General features: G+C 47.9%; 3 protein-coding genes across 8 annotated transcripts; 2 read left to right on the top strand and 1 right to left on the bottom strand.

The window, feature by feature from the left end:
• The first annotated feature begins 217 nt into the window (after positions 1-217).
• LOC105701616 (S-adenosylmethionine synthase) lies at positions 218-10552 on the top strand. Of its 2 annotated transcripts, none has more exons than XM_012428501.2 (9): positions 218-586; positions 1867-1944; positions 2231-2353; positions 2947-3059; positions 6492-6635; positions 6929-7147; positions 7237-7419; positions 7630-7763; positions 7830-10552. In XM_012428501.2, exons 1-9 carry the CDS (start codon positions 472-474, stop codon positions 7933-7935), a joined length of 1215 nt encoding a protein of 404 aa, XP_012283924.1. In that variant the 5' UTR covers positions 218-471; the 3' UTR covers positions 7936-10552. The 2 variants fall into 2 exon arrangements, with proteins under 2 accessions (XP_012283924.1, XP_012283925.1); XM_012428502.2 differs by lacking the exon at positions 2947-3059 and adding an exon at positions 4313-4425.
• Positions 10553-10677: 125 nt separating this feature from the next.
• LOC105701614 (zinc finger protein 543) lies at positions 10678-13778 on the bottom strand. Its single transcript, XM_012428499.1, has 5 exons — positions 13494-13778; positions 12490-12820; positions 12137-12409; positions 11860-12039; positions 10678-11714 (listed from the first exon to the last, which is right to left on the bottom strand). Exons 1-5 carry the CDS (start codon positions 13659-13661, stop codon positions 11344-11346), a joined length of 1323 nt encoding a protein of 440 aa, XP_012283922.1. The 5' UTR covers positions 13662-13778; the 3' UTR covers positions 10678-11343.
• A 2850-nt stretch (positions 13779-16628) lies between these two features.
• LOC105701618 (predicted GPI-anchored protein 58) lies at positions 16629-23122 on the top strand. Of its 5 annotated transcripts, none has more exons than XM_023432325.1 (7): positions 16629-16822; positions 18432-18587; positions 19633-19733; positions 21035-21114; positions 21568-21804; positions 22088-22222; positions 22282-23122. In XM_023432325.1, exons 2-7 carry the CDS (start codon positions 18463-18465, stop codon positions 22558-22560), a joined length of 957 nt encoding a protein of 318 aa, XP_023288093.1. In that variant the 5' UTR covers positions 16629-16822; positions 18432-18462; the 3' UTR covers positions 22561-23122. The 5 variants fall into 5 exon arrangements, with proteins under 5 accessions (XP_023288093.1, XP_012283927.1, XP_012283931.1 ...); XM_012428504.2 differs by having other exon boundaries at positions 16631-16822; positions 18429-18587; XM_012428505.2 differs by lacking the exon at positions 16629-16822 and adding an exon at positions 18084-18131 and having other exon boundaries at positions 18429-18587.
• The last annotated feature ends 22 nt before the right edge of the window (positions 23123-23144 follow it).

The raw sequence follows: 23144 nt of genomic DNA on the forward strand, positions 1-23144 counted from the left end.
TAACTTCCGGTAGAGTCATGTGTACACAGATAATCTCTAGTAGCTAACATTCAATCATATAATGAATTTTTCTTTCAGGCCCTCGAAGTCGGCGGGTCGAGGTCGTTCGAATCGCGCGGCGCCGCCGGTTGCCAGGGAGACGAGGGTCACGTGACGCGAGGCTAGCCGACGGCAGCGCCGCCGCGGACCGAGGTTATAAATAGCGGCGACCGGTTTGCGGGGAGCCTCTTTTACTTCCACCACGTTCCGTGGTAGATTCGTTGGTCCGTCGCTCGCGTGCGCGGTACGTTACGTGCGGTGCTTGGTTCGCGCGAGCCCGCCGAGAAGAGTACGAGGTCCGTCCCCACGAGGAGGCGAGAAGGCTCGCAACCGCCGAGCGGGTACGGAGTCATCCATCGGTGCCAGCTAACCCGTGCGGCCGCGAGGGCTCGATTCAACCAGAGGTGGCCGGAAAGAGAAGGAGCGACGAAGATGCCGGAGACCGCGCACCACATGAACGGATACGCGAACGGGCACACGGCGCCCGAGCTGCAGCAGGGCACCAGCTTCCTCTTCACCTCGGAGTCCGTCGGAGAGGGACACCCAGGTGCGGCGAGTATTCACCCCGGGTCCGCCTCATCTTACGCTCGGTTTTCCCTCGCCTCGCTCCGAAGGACGCGTTCGCTCTTTCTCTCTCTCTCCCTCCCCGCCTTCCCTGCTTCTTCCTCTCTCTTTCACCCGCTATGCGCGCGCGAGAACCCGCACGCTCTAACGGGCTCCGCGTGCCGCCATGGCGCGGCACGGGATCGAGTTAACCCTCTAAAACGCCATGTGACTTTGAAGTCACGGTACCCTTTCGTCGATATTTCGTAAATGTTCCTTGATTTTTCGAAAAGCTCGATACATCACTTTGTCATTGCTCCGTTCCTTGTTAACCAACAAATTTTTTAGTAAAAATTGCAAAGTTGGGTAATGGAGGTTAATGCTCGCGATTCATTTACTGGATTTAGTCTTTTTTTCCTTGGAACAGGGAATTAGGTTAGGGAGGGTTAAGCCCTATTTTTAATCAAGGGATTTGTTTGTAGATTGGAATTTTATAGGGTAATAGGTAATGTTAGGAGGTTAATGCTTGTAGTAATTATTGCTTTGGCTTGGAAAATGAAATTGGGTTTTAGAGGGTTAGGCCTTCTGCTTTTTGCTATCACGTTTGGAGAGCTTCCAGGACATTCGGATCTTAGAGATGCTGCGTGTTGAGTATTCCTTGAATATTCCTCATCCCAATTTTTTTTGTTATCAAAATGTTACTGTTAGATAATGTGTCTTAAATGTTGAATTTTGTTTTTTTTTTTTAACCTACAGGGTCAAGGCGAGAATGAAGAGAGAGGTCGTAATGGAGGCACGTGTGAGCCAGTAATATGGTTGGCTTTTTTCGTCAGTTCCTAAAATAGTTCTCACAATATGTCAATGATTTTTCTAGATTCATGGCACTTTCGGACTACGTACTGTATTTTAATTTTTACTTCGTTATATCATTGTGGAAAGGCATTTGCAAATTGCAATACTTGGAAGATAAAACTGTACTCGGTCAATCAGTCATATGTTTATTCATAACGTGATAGACTTGTAGTTGCTTTCTGATTAAGGCTTTCCTGAGTTATGATGCAATTGGCAAAAGTTGAGGAAAACTTAGCGAGACCGAGAGATACAACCGAGAACCACAATTCATTGCTATATACAATGGATGTGCTTAATCTTCGATTTATTCCAGACAGGTGGATTCCTGGAATTAATTTTATATGACTTCGCTGGAAGGAAGTTGGCAGTACCAAGTACTGTCATTGGGGATATTTAACTTAAAAAAATTAATGCCTTTGTCTTCGTTTACAGATAAGATGTGCGATCAGATAAGCGATGCAATCCTGGATGCACATTTACAGCAAGATCCTGATGCCAAAGTAGCCTGTGGTAAATATCTACCCATGATTTATAGTTTTCGGCCAGCTCGGTATGCCTGTACAACTGTCTCTATTTATAAATCATACGACTTGACCCTGACCTAGTTGTCCCGGGTGTAAACTCGATTTTCATTACCTCCAGGATTTTTTATATCCACATTAAAATGTATTATTTTTAACTTTTAATTAAAAGAGACAATTGTACATCCAATAACGTTGCCTCGAACAGATGTACATAATGGTAATTACAGTATAAACATCTTGGTAATCCAATATATTTTTTATGCAATACTCAGAAACCGTAACGAAGACCGGCATGATCCTACTGTGCGGTGAGATCACTTCCAAAGCAGTGGTGGACTATCAAAAAATCGTACGCGATACGGTTAATCACATTGGCTACGACGATTCCTCAAAAGGTAAGAATGCAATTCTTAATCGAGAGAGAGAGAGACTCAACGAACGGACTTTCCAGTGAATAGCCATTTTCCTACCGCATAAAAATCCAATCGCTTGGTTTGCGCAATACATATATAAATATATCTCTGGTACAAGTACTGGCACTTAATTCTAAAGAGAAAAAGAGAAATTGATGTAACCAAGACCGTAATGCTCCTAAAATTTAGTTTCCAGCTAGCATCGGCTAAACAACTTTTCGTAGCATCTGCCTGATTCTATTTTTCTGTGCCTTTAACACTTCGTGTTTGTACGATCGAACCATGGTATATTAGTTGAATTAGGATGTTACAGGGAGACGTGTATTTTTCTTTTCTTTTTTTCTTTTTTTCTCCTATTCTTTCCGCAGCTAAAGGATAAAATATACGAAATCTCGGTCCCTGTCACTGGCGGATAGTACGACGTGTGTAATAAGTCTGCAAACGCGCGTCTCTCGGTATAACTAGGTTCGATTCTCGCCCCGGAAGTCTTAAAGTTCCACCCCATTGCTCGATGGTCAAGCTGTCGAAGCAACCTTTAGAATATGTAACGTAAGTGTGTATAATGGTGGTGGCAGGATTCGATTGGCGCACGTTGAACCTTTTGGTGGCAATTGAACAGCAATCTCCGAATATCGCTGACGGGGTCCACTTGAACCGAGAAGAGAAGAACGTGGGTGCCGGTGATCAGGTACATAACACCCATTCTCAGCCCGTGCCCGCAGAGCAGCGAAATAATATTATATTCGACATACCATCCGAAACACTACTCTCTCCCCTCCGAAGTTGCTTGAAGTTTTCCCTCGGACACCGGCCATTAAAGGCTGTCTCCGATGTGTGCATGTATTGAAAACTGTGACATAACATACTCTACGGTGGGGCCAAACCGCGATCGGGAACAAATAGAAATATACATCACCGAAGAAAATTCATTCATTGCCCTCGAGACGCACCTACGTATAATTATTATCATCGGTAACAACGTCGACCATGTACGCTTTTTTATCATCTAATTATAACCGCCACTAACTCACAGGGGGAACTTTCGACCGGTCGTTTCATGCGGATAAGATACGTCGTTTCAGGATTATAATGTATATCGTTTTACCTTATTCCTTTACGAGTGCAGTGGACTGGACTAGATTGAGAAAGAGAGAGCCATTGCACTGGAAAAATACCATTCGTTCGATCAACGCAATCGCGATGCAACTAATGTCTCGTTATTACCCGCCGCCATTGGTAATCGTTTCACGAGGAAATGAACGTCTATGAGGATTAAATGGCTTGTAAGAATAGCTTGTAACGATTGTTTAGAGGCGAAGCGACGAAACGTATCAGGCGCGAAGTAGTATAAGGAGACCCAACGCCAGGGATTAAAATCGTCCCCATTTTAGGGGTCCAAAATCTTCAGATTTTGTCCGATCTAGGGCCGTGAGAAATCCTGCGATTAAATAATTATCGCCTCCTGGCGTGTCCGCTGGCATTTGTTAATGACATTACATTCTGTATGTCGTGCAAAGATTATCGTTTCACATTGCGTACCTCAATTGTAAAGTTACAAGGATTTTAGGCCATTTACGTAGGTAGGAAATGTATTCTCGGTTACGTAGGATTGGGAGTTCACCCAGTTTCCGCAAGTGGCGCTCGCGTCGTTGCAAGTGGCGATCGGCGAAAATCTGAGATTCTGGGCCCCACTCTCTGTGGAACCGACCGCAGGCGTTATATCTCCTTATGTACTGGTTAGTTATTATGTCAGGATTATTAAGCGCGATTCTCTCGTCCACGAGTGACGGATTAGCTTCTCGTTACCGACATGGCGGGCCTTCGAAGGGCCGAGTTGGAACGTCGATGCTTGGAAAATGCCGATTTAGTTTTTATCGAGCCGCGTGATTTTGGATGGTCTGCGAGCACGTTTGGAGCTTACTCTTCTGGTCGTTTCTGCAGGTTTTGACTACAAGCTGTGCAGCGTCCTGCTGGCACTCGATGCCCAGTCACCAAATATCGCAGCGGGGGTTCACGAGAACCGCAGCGACGAGGAAGTCGGAGCTGGCGATCAGGTCAATTGGCACTTCCGTCGTCTCTTTAACTTTACATCGCACTCGTCTCCTTTCCTCCTTGCTCTGCTGTATCTAATTCGACTCTGGCGGCAGATAATCGTCATGGTGTCTAGTGGAAAAGGGTTAGCGACCCTGGAGACCGCAGACCCTTAAAGAGGGTCTTGGCAAGGGATCTAGAAATTAAGGCGACGAAAAAGCGGTATTTTAACAATAGTTTATGAAACTTGTAAGAACTGGGACCGCCGAAACGCTCCAAAACCTCACGTTGTGAATATTGAGGCTATGAGAAAGAGGCGGACACCCGTGAAATTTAATTACTATTTTTTTTTTTTCCTCTTGTAAAATGTAGAGAAATTTTTTACGAAATAATTTAAGAGATGGAATTTCACGAGTATCGGCGCCTCCGTGATCGCGAGGTAATATCTCGAGCGATTCGGTACTCCAGTTCGGAGAAAAGTTTCGTAAACGAGAGATTCCTCGGATGCCCCTTTTACGCCACCTTAACAGCTTCCACGTGTCGCGTGTCGACACTTATCCCGCGTAGTTGTATTTAATCTGTCTGGTATGGACTCTGGTCTTCCTTAACACTCGAGATTTCTCAGCTATGACACATCTTTGCCTTTCGGTTCTATTCTTTACTAACGGAGCGCCTGCCACCGTTGCTATCGGTAACTGCGCGGATCCTATATATACATATATATATATATATATCTCTCTCTCTTTCTTTCAAATTTTTTAAGCGAAGGAGATTGAATAGAGTTAACTTTTTACGCGTAATGATTCCGCCGAAAAAACGTAGTTTGGGCTGTGGGGAAAAATCAAGGCGTCGTGTGTTGGGAGAATTTGTGGATCTCGGCGGGGAACCACTAGACACCATGGTTTATAGTGGATGGCACACTATTAGTTTTCTTTCTCTCTCTCGCCCGACCGTTTGCGGTACTCCGTACAGATGTAAATGTCCGAATCTCCCTGCACTGATGGTAGTTAGAATGTCAGAGTTAAAATTAGAGTAGTTTTCCGCCTCTCCTTTAAGTTACTCCGCCATGCCCACTCGTACGGCGAATCTTGTGCCTTTCTTTGTAGATAACCCTTTCCTCGTAGAAACGATACGGTACTTTTGCTCTTCCTCGTATCTGGTGACTGGTGTCTGGACTGGCGGATGCGACGAAGCCGTGCCAAAGCTTCTTCTATTTTTTTTTTTCTTTTTTTTTTCCCCTCTTTGGTACCTTTCGACGGAATCGGCAGCAAGTACAGCGACCCGTTTGATTTCTCCACACTGTCGGCCGACCTGGGAAATTACTTTCTCGTTGCGCCAGTATCTTGACAGTTGTTATTCACTCTTTCGCATGACTCTTCGCTACGTTACTAACACTTTTTAACCGTGTTAACTGTTAAGATGTTAAGCGGAGGCGGGATAGGAGGACGATTGGATACAATGTAGGATTGTGTACATTATTTCTTTAGCCGTTTCCTTGTTTAAGGTGGGGCGAAAGCGGCCTCGGAGGAGACACGTTTATGAAATCTCTCCTACCTGGATCCAACGAATAGTTGAAAAATTTTCCAACGTGAATATGGAGTCTGTAAGGAAGGTCCCGACTCCCAGGAAAGTTACATATTTTTTTTTTTTTTTTTTCTAATTCATTTATAATAGTTTTCTTATACACACGAAATTTAACGGGGGTCAGGACCTCCCTTAAGGCTTCCACCTTAACGTGGGAAATTTTGGCAAAGGATTCGGTGCCCTCACGTCGCCTTAAATCACGAACATTCTTATTAGCCTCCACCCTCCGGGCTTGACATCTTCGCATTTTGAACCCTCGAGTTTTTATTTCTTCTTTTTTTTTTTCTTTCTTTTTTTAATTTCTCTCCTCTGCTCTGCAAGGCACCTCTATTTATGTGCATGGTGTGCGTGTGCTGTGTCGGATTGTCGTGGCGATGCTTCGAACACAATGTCGTTTGCGAAAGTATTATACCCAGGAGGAAACTCACTTCTGCAAATGCCAATACATGTATCTCGAGGCTCCTGGTTGTACCTCGTAATCACACATTACAATGCCTTTATACAGGGCTTGATGTTCGGGTACGCCACCGATGAGACGGACGAGTGCATGCCGCTGACCGTCGTCCTGGCGCACAAGCTTAATCAGAAGATCGCAGAGCTGAGACGAAGCGGAGAACTCTGGTGGGCCAGACCGGACTCGAAGACCCAGGCAAGAGCTATCAACATTTCATGTACAGCGGTGGAAACGTATGCCTTCCCTGTGATTTTGATACAGTCGCCAATGCATGGTGGGAAGGCATTCGCGTCCACCAGGGTACCCCCTCGGCCCTTCCCATAAGCAAACGGTCACTCTATGATGCCTTATCAGGTTGTATTTGCTACTCTTGAATGCCATGATGTGAACCTACTCTCTGAGAGCGACTTTACTATGATTGGACCCACCTCGGGATATCGGTGTCCATCTTATACGGTAGAATTAACCTTCTGGATGTTCCATCCCAGGTGACCTGCGAGTACATCATGGACCATGGGGCTTGCGTGCCGATTCGCGTCCACACGGTGGTGGTGTCGCTGCAGCACAGCGAGAAGATCACCCTCGAGGAACTGCGCAAAGCGGTAATGGATAAGGTCATCAGGGACGTTATCCCGGCAAAATACCTCGACGACAGGACGGTGTTCCACGTTAATCCCTGCGGCCTCTTTATCATCGGCGGTCCACAAGTACGGCGGTTACGGGCTGAAATGACGATTCTTCGTTATCACTCTCCTGGGTGTTATTAATAACCATTTATATTGCATCGTTGTTGCAGAGCGATGCCGGACTCACCGGGCGGAAAATCATCGTCGACACTTATGGCGGTTGGGGTGCTCACGGTGGCGGTGCTTTCTCCGGCAAGGACTTCACCAAGGTCGATAGATCCGCGGCTTATGCTGCTAGATGGGTAGCCAAGTCTCTGGTTAAAGCTGATCTTTGCAGGCGCTGCCTCGTACAGGTTCGAGCGTTGTTTTCGTAATTATTAAATAATGTAATTATTAAGGGTGGTCCATGTTAAGAGATCTAAGAAAATTAACTTCACTCCGTATCTTCGGTTGTGTTCGTTTCAATTTATAATAGGGTGAGGGGAAAAAAAAAATGTCGCACCACCTTTATAATTATGGGCATATATATTAGGTCGGGGAATAATTGTTTTCGTTTCATCCAGGTCTCCTATGCCATTGGCGTCGCCGAGCCGCTTTCCATTACGGTCTTCGACTACGGCACCTCGAAGCTCTCCCAGAACGAGCTTCTGGACATTGTGAATAAGAACTTCGATCTGCGTCCGGGAAAAATCGTCAAGTGAGTATCCTAGTTAGAATAAACTCGCTGAAATCGGGATCTTAACCTCGAGGAATCCCTCCACAGGGAGCTGAACCTGCGCAACCCGATCTACCAGCAGACCAGCACGTACGGTCACTTCGGGAGGGACGGCTTCACCTGGGAGCAGCCCAAGACGTTGGTCCTCGATTGATGAGAGGACCGGGTCTAAGCTAACTTGTCGTTTCTTAATTTAAACAAAAGAACCTCGCAACTCCAAGTAACCGTGTATCTCGTAACTCTCTCCCGAGGATCGTCCCGCCCTCCGTGCTGCTCCCGGCATAAAGAAAGGAAGGAAAAAACGGAAAAGGAAAAGACGAACGACCTGCTCGCCCGTTTCCAAGGGGGAAGACGCGCAAGCGAGAGGGAGAAAGGGAGAGACCTCGAGAGGCACCGTCGCTCTCGGTCAGGCTCAGTGATAGACCCTGAAGTCGGCCCATCGGGGGCGTTGAAGGACTCGTCCCTCCCTCGAGGCTCTCTCCGATTGACCCCGTAGATGGAGGCCCATCTCCGGGGGAGGATCCGGTATCCCCCCAGGGATGATTCGACGCGATCCCGAGGGAGGGGCGACCAACGGGGACCCTGAAGAGACGCGGGGCCCGTTGCCGACGTCCCCTGGAGAGAACCGGTCCTCTGAACCCTTTCGACGAGGACGTTAGAGACCCCCGCGAGTTATTAACCATCCGTGTACATATAACGTGGTGCACGTCGGCATCGAGGCGGCGCGTCGCGCGCGGAAATGGAGCAGCACCCGGGGGGGCAGGGCGACGGAGACGACACCGATTTCCATGGCGCGACCGGGACATGCCGAAGAGCGAACCCGATGAAGGTGTGACCCCTCTCACTCGACGGTGTCGAAACGAATCGCCTTTACTGGCCTGCACTAGGCGGCGCACCACCGAGGATAAACATACAAACACGGAACGGTGTCTCGTAGCTTTTAGCGATTTTAATTAGTTTCTAGCCCGGCGAATCGTCGGAGCCCGCGAGACCCTGCGGCTATGCGTTAAAGGGGTGATGATGAACCTGCAGGACGTGCACGTTGGATGGCCTTTTATCGTCGAGTTTGCGGGTTCCTTGCTCGGGTTGCCTGCTCGAGGCTACTCCGCGTTCTTCGAGAACGCGGAGAATGAGGGAAGCACCCGATCGGGGACGCGACTCGGTGATTCGGAGCGATGTAAGAGCGTTAGGGAGAGGCATTTATGTTCACCGGCATGTACGCCGGTGGACGTGTCTTCTCGGCAGGTGCGTTAAGGCGAAGGGAAACCACTCGCGTGCGTTATTGTACAGTGCCGGATGTGAATATCTTCTATGAGACACGGTGCATTCGGATATAGCACCCGTCCACTTGGGTACATTTGTAAGGCGGATTTAGACGCCGTTCCCGCGGTGCAACGGAGTTACATACTGTATTTATAGGGAATTACATTTCGTGGCAGGGTCGAGCTGCGCTTCTGCGGACGCTTTGTTACCAGTATAATAACCCGTAGCCGGTCGAAAGCGCGGCTCGCGAAGGAGAGCCGTTGCGTTTCGTTGATAAGGAAGGGCCTGTGCGTTTCCTTGTTAAGAATGGTCGTTGCGTTTTCCCTCGCGAGTTTGAAACGCCACTGGTGCGGTCGTCGGGGAACGGAGGCCAAAAGCGCGATCGATCGAGCGACGCCGCCTGAAAAGCGTGTACATTTATTAAAATGGATCTCAAACGGGCTCGAGGTGTCCCTCCTCGAAGAGGGACTCGAGCGAGTTGTCGCTGTCGCGAAACGCGGTCACTGCCCGAGGGGCTATTCACTCGGAGATCAGGAAAAGTCATGTCCTTCCGGAACTGCCGTTTGATTTCATGTGACGAACCGAGCGACGTTGACATTTCCGTAAGGACATCTCGGCGACATCTCGAGCATTCTGCTTGCGGTTCCCTTCGTGCCGGGTGATCCTCTGCCGATTTTAAGCGATTCTTAACAAGTTCTGTCGTTACCTCCGATTAATTACGCGTTACATTATACATTAATGCCCGTTTTTACTCGGAAGTCGTCGTTTTACTTGGGATTTTATTCGTACCAAGTGATCTTCCGTAAGTTTTACGTGTCTCTTAATCAGTTCCATTGTTGATCAATGTTGAGTCATTTTAACCCGTTGCATTGTATAGGATTGGCCATTTACCGGGAACTCGGGCAAAGTTATCCCTCCTCGAGAACACCGATTTTTTTTTTAGTTAATTCCAATCAATTTTAACCCCCTGAATTGTACAGAAATACTTATTGTTTAAAGCATTCATAGCCCGCGGTTTCGCGAGTGAATAATCCCTCGATCACTTGTCACGTTCGGCTACCGTTCATTTGGACTCGCTTCTCGTCCGAAATCTGGTTATTATACGTAGAATTTTATTGTAAACGAAGTACCACGTGCTCTCGGTGTCGAACGCCATCGGGACGAAATTAGATGTGTCCGATTGGGGGATAAAACAATGGGGGGTATAAGGGGAGATTCGCTGCGAAACAATTGGGGGAGAGCCCAGGCTCGGATTGCACGTGTGGCAGAGCTCGAAAGATGAAAGATTCTAATTCGAAAGCCGATTTACGCAACGCGAGGGGACTACCAAAATGGGGGAAAGAATATTCCGCTGTTAGTGAGTAGCCGCGCTACGCGAACGCGGCCTAATTGCAATCAATTTCCTGTCCGGCGAGTGTAAGACAGTTCACGACACTGTCTACCATGACCATAATGTAATGTTACAGGACATCATACACGAGACATAATAAACAGTGATTTTTAAAAAAGGAAAGCCGTTAGGGCCTGCTTTCGTAAAGTTTGATTAATTCCCCGTAGATTAAATCCTCGCTAGGAATTACAATTATTCGAGTACCCGATCAGTGATACATGTGAAAAATAAAAAAAAAGGGAGGGCGGACCAACTTGACAGAATATATTGCGTTATGTACACATGTAAAGTACGAAGTTAATTAACGTGCACTTGGCGTCTCGATAATTAGCTGTTTATACGACTCCTTGTTATTCTTACGATACACATTATTTGCGCCTCGACCCATGAGGAAAGTGAAACGGGTCCGCGAAGATACCCTCCAGATAATTTCTCTCGTTATTACAATCATCCTTACATTATACACGAAATATCTTTAGCGACATAAAAACTACCATGATCTCGTTAAATATACATATGGTCTAGTTGAGACGTTTCCGGCCCTCGACAGGATGCATCCTCGTGCTCTCCCAACAGTGATTTGTGATCCGAGCGAGATACCTTCCGATGTATTTATATTTATACAAATGCACAGGCAGGGCCAATAGTAGGTACACCGTACATGCGACTTCTACGTAGAGAACGAAGGTCCTCTGTACTTCCTAAAGATGAACGACTACCAGTCGGGTTGAAAAAAAAGAAAATAGAGGAAAAAAATGACGGAAGGACCGCGCTCGCCAATTGCGCGCGTCGAGAGATCCCAATATTAGTCCGGAGATCCGAGGAGCGCGTTGATTCGAAATTCGGGAACAGGCCGACCGAAGACGATGTACAGTTTCGACTTAACAGTTAACGATCACACTCGACAGTTCAGTTTGTCAGGAGTTTCTTGGGTGCGTGGATTCGACTGTGCCTGAGGAGGGAGCTCTTGTCGGTGAAGGTTTTCTCGCACTCGACGCACTTGTAGGTTCTTCCCGTGTGCGTGACGAGGTGCCTGCTTAGTCCCGAAGCGTGGCAGAAAGCTTTAGGACAAAGCTGACAATGATGGAGCTGAATGTCATTAGGATTGAGCTTCTGATGACGCCTCATGTGCACTTTCAGAGCCTCGCGTTGCGTGAAGCTCTTCTCACAATGTTGACACTGGAACGGTTTCTGGCCAGAATGGGTCATCAAGTGTCGCAACAAGATCTCCTTCTGGGCGAACGCTCGATGGCAAATGTTGCAGCCGAAGGGCTTTTCACCTGTAATTATTAATTGCTTCGTTGTAAGAGAATCTCTACCATATGAGTAACAGCCATGCCTATAATTGCATTATCGTTAAGCAACATTGTCATAGATTTTTTTGGTTACGCTGTGATTATTCCTAATGTAATATTTACAACGTACCTGTGTGCGTGCGTTCGTGTCTTATCAAGGCAGACCTAGTTGGGAACCACTTCTCGCAAGCTTGGCATGTGAACCCTCTTTGCGTGGAATGTACCGACTGGTGGCTCTTCAACATTATCCTTCTGGTGAAAGCCTTAGGACACTTGTCACACTGGAATACTTTGAGCTCCTCGTTGACGCCTATTAGAATCAAAGTTGTACCATAATGACAGGCTCATAAACGGAATGGAGATGAGTTTGTATTTGCGGATTCATCGAAGTAGATTTCGAGTTTTACCTAGCGTCTGTCCAATTGGTTGCAACTTTAGTGACTCTCCATGTCCGGTACTATTGCTAGTCAGTTCCATCATGTATACGTTCTTGTGTTCAGCATTAGCAATAGCTCTCTGAACCTCTTCAGCCTCGTCTTCCGATTCTTGTTCTTGCTTTATCCGAGTGGCACGCATTGTACAACGTGCTTTTGCCGTCCTCTCCTCGGCAGGTATCAGGGTAATGTTTTCCGGTCCTTCTGACATAGTTTCCTCGATGTCAGCATTTTCGGAGTTCATCCCTGAAAAGTACAAAATTAAAGATTTAAAAATCTTGCACAAATTACTAATTTCATCGCTACTCCGTATATGCATTAGTTACCTAGAATGTATCCTCCGACGAGTTCTTCTTCCGTAACTTCAATCGGATCTCCATCCTCTTGACTGGTGTCTCCTTTACTGGACACCAAGTCTGCGAGCAACTGCTTCACTTGCTTCGACTTTCCACCGCTCGATGTTTCTATAATGTCATCTCCGGCTCCTTCTTGTCGCTCTTCGTCTTCATCTTGACCAGTAAGCTGTTGTATCAACTTCATGTGCTTGCGGAGCTTTGTGTCTGCAGCTTCGCACTTCTTTTTGAATTGATACGACTTCTCCAGCTGGTACTTACAAGGATGGCAAATCATGTTCGGCAGACCGTCCTCTTCATACACCTAAAGTAGAAACGATCGATGCCGATTTATTTTTTTTTATCAGTAAACTTTCTCCCCAAAAATTGGCCCTTTTAGTGTCGGACAACGACATATTGTCGTTTTACATGTGTAACAATTTCGACCGGGACTAAAAGGGTTAAGCAGTCCTCAATTTCTGAATTCATCCAGTCCAGACTTCGCCTAACTCCTGGGAGTAGGTTTCTCGTCAAAGACGCCTCGCCCTCGCTTTCCCGCGCTCGGAGTGTCAGCATAGTTCGATTCCATCGGACAAACAACGCCCAGAGCCAGTGCAGGTCTCTATAATAAATCCGAAAGGTAAGCGCGCGCGCGTCGCGCAGTCTAGATTCCTGTAACGAGCGGGAAAGAGAGTGGAAGGTGGCGTAAACGGCGCAAAGTCGATAACTCGGTAAAGACGGTAGTTGCTTTGCGCAGTGTCCGCCCGTGCGTGAACACGTACACACTTACGGGGCGCGGCGTCCTGCGGACGAGCAGCGTCCGTGGCGCCACCACACACGGAGAGGGCGTGCGCGCGCACGCCCGCCCGCGTACCGAGGGAACAATCGGACGGCGAGATAAACTAGATTCCTATTTTCCAAAAAGGGTTCCAAGGGTGGTTTCACAGCCGAAAAGGCGAGCGGAACCCCCGGGGGACGGCTCTCGACGCGGGGCTCACCTCTAAATTGACGCAAGCCATGATTCGCAGCGGCAGGGGTACGGCGTCGTCGTCGAAAATCGGCACCATCTCCTCCTCCTTGGCCAGGCACAGTCGGCACAGCTCGTTCACATGGATGATCACGTTGCTCGGGCTGTCGCCCTTCTTTCTGCTGTACGTTTTCATCATAGGGCTCGACGCGCTTCCTCGGCCTCGCGGAAGAGCTCGGCTCGCCCTGAAGGGGACGCGGAGATTTGCAGAGAGCGGCGAAATACGGTGCGCGGCCGCCGGCCCACGACTCGGTCACTCACAACGGAATCTATAATGGCGGCCGCCGCCGCCGCCGCCGCCGGCCAATGGCGCTGCGGGCGCCCGCATACCGCCAATCGCTCCCGAACGCGAGTGCGACAAGGACGGAGCGACCAATCAGCGCGCCACTCGCCGACGCCAGCGCCAAGCGTCGGTAAAGACGGCAACTATTATCGATTCCTCTCGAGGCTCGAGCGGACCTTCCCAACCGCGGGAAACGATCGACGATCGCCGCGCTCGCGTCGATGGCCAAGGCCTCGAGCCGCCGGTTACCCTCCCGGCTGGGAGAAATCGAACCCCACGACCTAAACTGCGCATGTGGTAAGATGGCGGCAGAGTTCGAAAACTCTCCCCAGGATTTAATTACGGAACGTTACGAGAAAATCGCACCGTTGGCACGGTGTATATATATGTATATGTTTCTCGCTGAAAAATGTAGTTGGCTCAAAACCCACCGAGTGACTTCATCGAAAATTTATGAAAAGACTCGTAACCAGTATTTATCATGAATCTTGCTCTGACATAGTGTATATACTTTCTATCAAAGCTACGTAATTATCAGGACCTCCACGGAATTTTTTTAGATTTTCGGATCACTGTTGCGAAACTTTACAGGGTGAGGAAAATTTTACGTGGGATCCACTTGATCTATGTACTATGTTGCAATACATTGACGCTTATAGGAGCATCAAAAATTAGAAATACACAGTCTAGATACTTTGAAAATCTCCTTTCAACATACTATTGGTGCCTAGAGGCGCTTCGAAAGTTTCCTTTCGATATACCGTTAACACCCACAGGCGCCAATTGTTATCGTCAATGGCGTAGCGACTACACCAGCAAGAAATAAAAAAGAACGTGTTCTGTCGGGTGAGGTTTTGCTATTCATAGCGCAGATCGCGGTTCGACGTCTTTCTGTCACGCGTGCCGTGTATTCAAATGTAGCGAAGCGAAAGGGTTAAGGTTCGCTGCTCTTTAAGGCCGACCAGCTCGAGGTCGAGGACTGCAAAAGAGGAGCGCTCTCGTTCGCTTGGTGTCATCGCGGACGAATTCGCCCATCGATTTCTCGCCTCTCCCGATAATTCGGGCTAAAGTCGAGATTTTTCACCCGGTAATGCAGAACGCGGACGTGGACGACCGTGCCGGCAGCCTCATTAAATTCCCGCAGCTGTCGACTTTTGCAACCACTTTTAAATCCAGCCTCCACCACCGCCGACTGCCAATTTCACGTGATTCGTCACAATGCGGTTGTTAGGAACGCTCGTAATAGCGCAATAATCAAGACCTGGTCATACGAGCAAATAGGAGTGTCTACTAATGAAGAAATGTCCTCATGTGGATGATAATAATGTTAGATATTCCATTTGCAAAGACCGGATTTTAATTAGAAACGTCATAACGACTTTAATGTCGAAAACTCGAGGAGGGTTGTCTCTGTGAAGGTAAATCGTCGTCAATGGGAATAATGTGACATTTGTAACGTTACCGTAGGTATAGTGGTTCTGCAATGAACTTGAACGGTTAATGTATCAATTTGCAGCATGTTTTGGACTGGCACGAGAAAACTCCCTCTTGCGAGTTAATTACCGAAACTACGTATCGACTGTCCAATTTTCTCCCGGTAATTCAGCTCAAAGTCGCTTATCGGTGGAGCAGAATGTCTCGTGTACCGGCGTGGGAAAGGACGTTTTATCGAATTATGCTAGTCGATTGAGGCCTAAAAGTCGAAGTCTGATCGTAACCATTCTACCCGGTGAGTAACGGAAGAGCATGTAGGCTCGATTTTGTATCTGTGGTAAGAGCGCTCACTTCTCCCACTTTCATCTTACGTGAGTGTCTTCACCCGGTTTTGTGTAATCCGGGTAAAAATGGGAAATCTTTAGACCGAAGTATGGCGGAAGACGCGTCGAACGTTAAAGCTATCCTCCATATTGTATATACATGCGTACCATGAGAAATCAATAACGTATTTCGCTTCTTTCTTCGACAGGATCACGAATCCTTGTATCTTCGGTTGGTTTTAACCATCTGGAAGCGAGTCTCCGAAAATCCCGTTTATTCCGGAGCCGCCAGCACGCGGAGGAAGCGAAGCCATTCTCAAGGAAAGGACCCGATCTGACGTCTTCCCCTTGGCGTTACGAAATGCGCGCCCGAGAAGAATGATTTTTCACCGCGCGTTTCCAGTATCGCGCCGAAATAGCCACGCTCGCCGATAATAGAACATCCTCCGCTAACCGAACCGCGGCGGTCAGGTATAAGCGCATTTATTTTCGTTCGCGGCAAAAGCGCACGCCATCGCTAGCCGAATAGCGCGGCCGCGATTTATGGGGGGTTTACGGAGAACGCCGTACGGCCTGTGTTACCGAAGGGCGACGAGCGAGGGTATATCTTGGGCCTCGTTATACATCTGCAATGTCGGAATTTATCGCCTCAAAGCTTACATCGCGGCCCGTTCGGCGATATTAGTTCCCATCCTCGTTAGCATCGCCATTCGAACCGGAGACTTACGACCGCTTCAACATCCGGCCCTCTGCTTCTATTCCTCGTGTTTGCATGTGCCGTTTCAAAGGCCAACGTTTCGTTCTCTCTTTTCCCGTCCTACTTTGAGAAACGCTTTTTTGTATATAGTTTCATATCTGTCGACTTCTTACGCATCTTCGCGTTCTGACTGTCAAATTAAATCACTCTTATTGGTAAGAGTAAGGCGTGAGAATTGTAAAAATTGTACGTTCATGTTTTAGTCGTTACCGGGGGACGAATTGCGATGCGCTCGTCTAAGATTAATTCTAGATAGCGAACGCCGACGCTCCATTGTGGACGCTTTTCCAAAGTCCCATTTAATTCGAGTCTTTTGGAATCGCGAAGCAAAGGAGCGTGCGGTGCGCGGGGGGCCGAAAATAACCCGGGCCGCTATGAGGAAAGGAGGAAGAGGAGGAATGTAGGCGATGGAGGAGGAAGAGGGTCGCCCAGTCTTTAGAGCTTTTGCTTTTGAGTTCAGTGCGTTCCACCTTACGGAGAACACGAGCTCTACGTCCTCTGAGGTAGGTGAACGCATTGCGCGACTCGCGACAAAGAGGGCAAAATAACTAAAAAGAAAGACGTTGCACGGTGTTACCATCGCGCCGAGTGGAAGGGTTGTTAAGTGGGGAGTTTCTCGGTGCCAACGCACAATTACCGCCGCGAGAGTCGCCCTGTCACTGTCCAACTTCGTCATTCTTTTTCCCGTCATCCTCCTCGTCCTCTGCTTCGCAATCTTCGCGCCACGAGAACCGACCTGGGACCTTGAGAGGTCTCCAGAATTTTCGCAACTCCTGTTAAACAAGGAATAACGTATTAATTAACGATCCGACAATGTGGAGTCGTTAATTGCATCTTTATTGTATGACTTTTATTGTTGGCGTTAATCTAAAGCTATGAATGCGTCTCCTCTTGTTCATTAATAGAACGTTTCGCGTCAGGGTCATTGCGAATTACCCTAAGCGCTACTTTTTGTGCGTTTTAGCTGCACCTTTAGAGTCCAGCTAGAGTAATTTAACACTTGTGGACCCATTCGAACTCAAGGAGGACCAAGTGGGAGGCGCAGATTTTGCGGACGATGTAGATATATCCGATGGAATTTCGTAGCAAAAATAACCGCGGTAGGGCACTCGTGGCCACTCACCAGGGATACGTCCACAAGAATCCCCACAATTTCTTGTGCCTCGATTCCATTTTCTATCGTGGACAAATTCTAAAGGAATCACGTCGCTTGCTATGGGGGTCGGAACCTTTCTTACAGCCTCCTTATAAAGTCTGAAAAAAGTCGGCACACCCATTTTCGAAAAATTTCATCAACTCTTTGACGCCACTTTCACGTTCCCTTAAGTAGTAATAATGTTTACAGGTCGAATTATTATTAAAAACGTAGCTTTTTAGAAGGTTAGTCGGTTCTCGTGCTCGCGACAGCACTCGTCCCTGTTTTCCTGGCACAGATTCCAGAATACCCCGACCGACTCATACTCGTGTACACGTCCGGGTGTTTCGCAAGGACCGTCGTCGATGTTGTCTTCCGAATCAACATCGTTGTCGAATTCCGCTAAGAGAATGTCTTAAAAAGAAATCACTGTCTCAAGACCGTCCAATTTGACGCGACAATGGCGTGCATAAAACGGCTCGCCATTTTTACGCCACACAGTTTTCGCGGAGCCAGTTGGCTCCTCTCGATTCAGCCTCGAGCCAAGCGGCTTTTCTTTAATATTAGAAAACTTAGAAAATACAGGAATATTTTTAGGAGCCCCTTGGTTCGAATATCCGAGTCTGCGAAAACACTGCGGCTTAAAATAAATCCCGTAACGTGGGAGGATTAATCTTGTAAGTTGGCTGGATGTAATTCCGTTCCTACTTAAGGTCGCTATATGCGTTACGATAAATCGTTGCGATAAATTTCTGTAAACCGAACCGTACAAATTTAACTGATATATGGATGAGGCGTGGAGATTGCAGATCTCGATTTAACTGCACGGATTACAAATCGCCACGATTAATCGTTACGGGTGCAGCTATCTTTGTTATCGGTGTAAGAGACTACCGGAAATCCTACATAGCTTTAATTCAAGACTGTCGAATATACGTGAGCGAGTTAAAAGGACTTTGTGCGTACAATTTCAGCAGCCGAAAGCGTCGTAGCTGGGAACCTGGAAATATGGCTAGCCCGGGGCCAAAGTTCGTGAACAAGCAGTTCAACTCACCTATTAAATTGTATTCGCCGCAGACGATCCAGGAAACATTGGACCGACAGACCCAGGTCCTTTCCAACGGTGCAGTCGGGTTAGTACCCTTCACCAAATTTCTATTCGTCATCCCTTCAGCTAGTGAGTAAGACACATTCTACATGTAAGAATTTCGTACTAACAATATATTACAGTGTACTTGTACTCTGACGACAAGGCGTCGGGATTACTCGCTGACTGCTTCCCTAATGCCACGAGATTAGCTCATCCATGCATGCGGCTTGATCGGAACTGAGATTTCCACCCTCGGAGAAGAAGCGATCCGAAAGTCCTAATTTAAGATCCGCTAGAGGAACTATCCCAGATTTTGTGGACAAAATTAGCTCCAGGACGGATCCTATTCCAGCTCGTGAATGAGACACACCCTGAACGTAAGAATCTTCCCCTGATAATCCATTACAGTCAACTTCTACCCTGATAACAAAGGACGTTGCAATTGCTCCCTATCTGCTTTCCTAATCCGCAGTATTCGTTAATCCTTGCATGAGGTTGATCGGAGGTAATATGTTCACCCCGGAGGTGGATCCTGGAGGCAGATCACCCCGGAGAGCCAATCCTAAAGTCCTAACTTTCGCTAGAGGAACTATTCGAGAACCTATACAAGGAATTGGCTCCTGGACGAATCCTGGCAGCCGGTGGTCTCCGATCAACAACCACCTTGCGGAGGGACGCATCTGGCGAGTTCCTCGCGCCAGGTCGGCGACTCGTCGAACCCGATTGACAGCCGACGTCGAGAGGTCTGACTCAGCGCTCGGCAGCGGTGCAGTTGTCATTGGGAATCCTTTATTTTAAGAGAGACGATTCACTCGCGATAGAAATAAACCTCGAGGAGAGGAGTGGGTAAATTGCGCAAAATCGGAGCCGTACTTCCCCCGAGCGTTGGTCCGAGTTATCGCCGTCTAAGTTGCGGAACGAGTCGCCGGAGGTGCCGAGTCTCCGATTACCGATGATCGCCCAGAGGAGGTGATCCCTCGTTCGCGAGTTTTCCCCGGTTTTCCGCCGGACGAGGGTCCCTCGTGGGCGGAAACGTGGGAGCCCTGGAAATTTATACCGATCCGCGTCTTATTCTGGCCTTCTTCCAGGATCGACTTCAACCAGTTGGCGAAGCCCGCGAATCTGCAGAACAGCGCCGTGCTTCGGATGCTCGAGGAGGAGGAAGCCAGGCAACGGGCGGGACAACCTGGTAAGCGGAAGGAAACCTTTACCCATCTGTACGATTCTGCACCCTAACGAATCGCGCCGACCATCCCGGTGTTTGTCAGCCAAAGCCCCCGCTCGTAAACGGATTATCGATGGGTTTACGCGGAACGGAAGGCCGTGAACTTTACATAGTTCCCGCCGTGCATGTAACTGCTATCAGCTGAGAATTAACAAATTTCCAGAGCCCAAGAATCATCCGTAACATCATCAAGCTAACACGGACGCTCTAACGAAACCATGGCCCTAACCAGCGACCGCCCAACTTATCGGCGCAGCTCATCGAGAATGCAATCATTGAGGGTTGTTAAACCTAACGACAGCCTAACAATGCTCCACGCTTGGTCGGCTACCTTAAACTCTGCTTTTGCTGCTTACCTCGAACCTTCGAGGTGTCAAGACCGTTTCGCCGCCTGTGCTGACGACAACCGAGGTCCGTCGATTTCTGCGACCGCGAAGTTGCTCTCGCGATTGTCGGCCTTCTTCCTGCCCTCGCAATGATCGTCCCTGCACTTCTGACAGCCGGCTGCTTTTTCGTCCAGCTCCAGGTAACCGCTTCCTCGACATCCCTTAAGGTACTTTAACGCAACAGTTCATATTGATAATTTGCATAAAGCCCTATTTTCATATTTTTCTCCAGATCCTCACGTGGGTTCGCGTAAGAAAAGAACTTTCCCCTTGGGTTGGGCGGATAGGACGTTGAAATTCATGACAATGGTGGAAAATGATAATAAGAAGAGTGCATGTTACTCTATCAACGGAGTCCTACCAGTGCATACAAATGTAACATATTGCACTTTCGCGAAATACCTAATAATATCGTGCGAGGCCATTCCGCCCTCCACCATTCTGACTGTTCCTCGGCAATAATTGTCAAATATAAACTTGGCTCCGTGGCGCGAGGGTCGTACAATAATGCATTTTGTAAACGTTGGCCGAGGACTCGAGGCTACCTTGCACCTGACGCAATTCGCGAATCTCGATTACGTTCAAGAGAGAGAGGGAGAGACAGGAGATCGACATCTCATCCCACGAGGAGCGGCTCCAGGGTCCGCGGCCAACTGCGTAGAAAATTTCGGCAGAACCCGATAAATCGTTGTCTTATTTCTTAAGCGGTGACGAAAGCGTTGTTTTCGCGGAAAAGAAAGAAGTATCATTTCCATTATTGACCTCTGACATCACCATGATGGAAAGCAGGACTTTAGGCTCGCTTAGGCATGGAAAAAATCTGAAATCGTTCATGAGTTTAAAATAATACTTTTAAATAAATCTATTGTCTTTCTCCAGGTCTGAAACGAGTCGCTTGGCCCCCAGAATCCGAGGATCAAGAGTTCATCTACGTGGAGCAGAGCCCTGTACAGGCGAAGGTAGTCAGCTTAATCCTTCCTTCCCCAAAGAAAAGAGTTAATGAATATACAAAAGGCGTTTCATTTTTCGTAACATCTTCACAGCGTGGGAATTTATATGTACTGACTGTCATATGAAGTTTCACTTTGAGGAGGATTTTTGTTACCAACGCGTCGATTTTTCTAAACAATGAAATCGCTCGAAAGGGGGGGAAATTTTGTAAGCATTCAATGACTCTTTTCTTTCCGCAACAAGTGAAGATAAGCACGATCCGTGTCTGTGACTAATCCACGCACTAGACGTCCCCTAGAGCACTAACCCTGAGGAAATCGCCGACCATTTCCAAGACCTCGGACGAGCGCCCGAAGGTCGAGGGAGCCGAGCTTCGAATAACAATGCAAAGTGGCAAAAGCTGATCGCAAGTCGCAAGGTAAACGTGCAACGAACGACATTATTTGCTTGCCGAGAAATAGACGCGCGGTGAGTTCGCCTCCTACCAGAGCAGTCCCGTGCCGGCCGAGTCGCCGCAGCCTGCGTCCCAGAACTTGAAGGCAGCATCCCCGTCTCCAGTGAGTCCAGGAGGGACTCTTCGGCAACCCTCGCAATTCCAAGCCTCGCCTAATAAACCCTGGAAGCCGGTCACCCCGCCAGCAACCTCGCCGTTGCTGCAGCAAGCTCCTGACCAGCCCACCTGGGGTCAGCCCGGCCAGGTAAGTATGACCCGCACCGATAAAAAAATCCCTAAAAATTGATATACCTTTTTTTTAGGTCTTGATTAAACGTACGAGACTTACTTCTAGATTGTAAGAATCACTTCGTTAATTTGTCCGAAATAAGTATCAAAGGGTTTCGTCTTCGATTGCCAAAAATACTCGTTAGGTCCCAGGGTGAATCGCGTGGTCGGCCGACGACCGGTTCCTCTGGAAGGGTTGCCCTGAAATTGCAAATGTTATCCAACGAAATAATATTTATATCTTGGGATATTATTTGCAGGAACAGGGATACAGAGTACCACCCCAACAACAGCAGAAACAACCTGTCCAAGTTTACCCTACCTCAGGTACGACTGCAGTGTTCGAAGCGCCGCCCTCGACGATTACCTTACGATCGGAGCCACCGATTTCTCAGGTAATATAAATCTGTCTAAATGTTTAAACGTTCACTGATGCATTATATTATTATTTTAGCTACCGGCCCCCGTGTACCAGGCACAACCGGCTGCGACGAAGGCGCCCGTAAGCGGCAACATGAGAGGTGACATGAAATGGCCACCGGAATCGGTGAAGGTCCAGACGGAAGCGGAAAACAGAGCTCGACTGGAGCTGGCAAAGGGTCCTGCATTCAGGCCACGCCGTGTCCAGAAAGACTACACGGGATTCTTCGCCCAGCACGCCCTAAACAGCACCTATCCGGGATACAGAGCTCCCCCGGGAACTCAGTACTTCACGCCGGCCTATCAGCATTAACAAAACCTCGTCCATCGTTAAGTCGTTAAATATCTTGCGCGTCCCCGTTTCCTTGGAAGTTTGTTTGGCTCGGATGCTCGCAAACATGGCCACGATGGTCCTCCTCGTGGTTTTCGCTCGCCAATGGGATTCGCCAGCATTCCCCGCGAGTTTGCCCAATCCGGTCGTCCGGAAAAGCTGAGGAAAATGTCGTGACAAGTCTTCACCGTTCGCTCGCCATTAATGCTCCCGAATTGACGGTTCAGTTCCAGCTACATTAACTTTTCACTGACACCTTGATAACACCGCGTCTCTCGTGACATTGAATTTGTCAATTGAGAAACGCGACGTCGAAAATGACGATGTGACATCAAATCGAGTCACTAATCGATCCTTAATGTTAAAACGAAATTTACCCCTTAAAAAAAGAAAAAAATGTACATGCACTACCCCCACACGTGCCTGAATTTGAATAATATAATTTGTCGAAAGGCAATTTTACCCCCGAACGAAAACCCATAATCACGAGAATATCATTGAAATCTGCTGAGATATGTAAAATATACAGAAGTTTATTTAAGTAGACAATGACTTTTTATTCAATG

This window comes from Orussus abietinus, unplaced genomic scaffold (genome assembly GCF_000612105.2).
Source record: "Orussus abietinus isolate OABI.00-Male unplaced genomic scaffold, Oabi_2.0 scaffold24, whole genome shotgun sequence".
Classification (NCBI taxonomy): Eukaryota; Metazoa; Arthropoda; class Insecta; order Hymenoptera; family Orussidae; genus Orussus; species Orussus abietinus.

Coding starts and splice junctions, on each gene's coding strand:
- LOC105701616 (XM_012428501.2), top strand. CDS start 472: ATGCCGGAGACCGCGCACCACATGAACGGATACGCGAACGGGCACACG. Junction 587..1,866: donor CGTCGGAGAGGGACACCCAG/GTGCGGCGAGTA, acceptor CTTCGTTTACAG/ATAAGATGTGCGATCAGATA. Junction 2,354..2,946: donor CTACGACGATTCCTCAAAAG/GTAAGAATGCAA, acceptor TGGTGGTGGCAG/GATTCGATTGGCGCACGTTG.
- LOC105701618 (XM_023432325.1), top strand. CDS start 18,463: ATGGCTAGCCCGGGGCCAAAGTTCGTGAACAAGCAGTTCAACTCACCT. Junction 18,588..19,632: donor CTTTCCAACGGTGCAGTCGG/GTTAGTACCCTT, acceptor GCCTTCTTCCAG/GATCGACTTCAACCAGTTGG. Junction 19,734..21,034: donor GCAACGGGCGGGACAACCTG/GTAAGCGGAAGG, acceptor GTCTTTCTCCAG/GTCTGAAACGAGTCGCTTGG.
- LOC105701614 (XM_012428499.1), bottom strand. CDS start 13,661: ATGATGAAAACGTACAGCAGAAAGAAGGGCGACAGCCCGAGCAACGTG. Junction 12,040..12,136: donor ACCAATTGGACAGACGCTAG/GTAAAACTCGAA, acceptor TGATTCTAATAG/GCGTCAACGAGGAGCTCAAA. Junction 11,715..11,859: donor ACACGAACGCACGCACACAG/GTACGTTGTAAA, acceptor TAATAATTACAG/GTGAAAAGCCCTTCGGCTGC.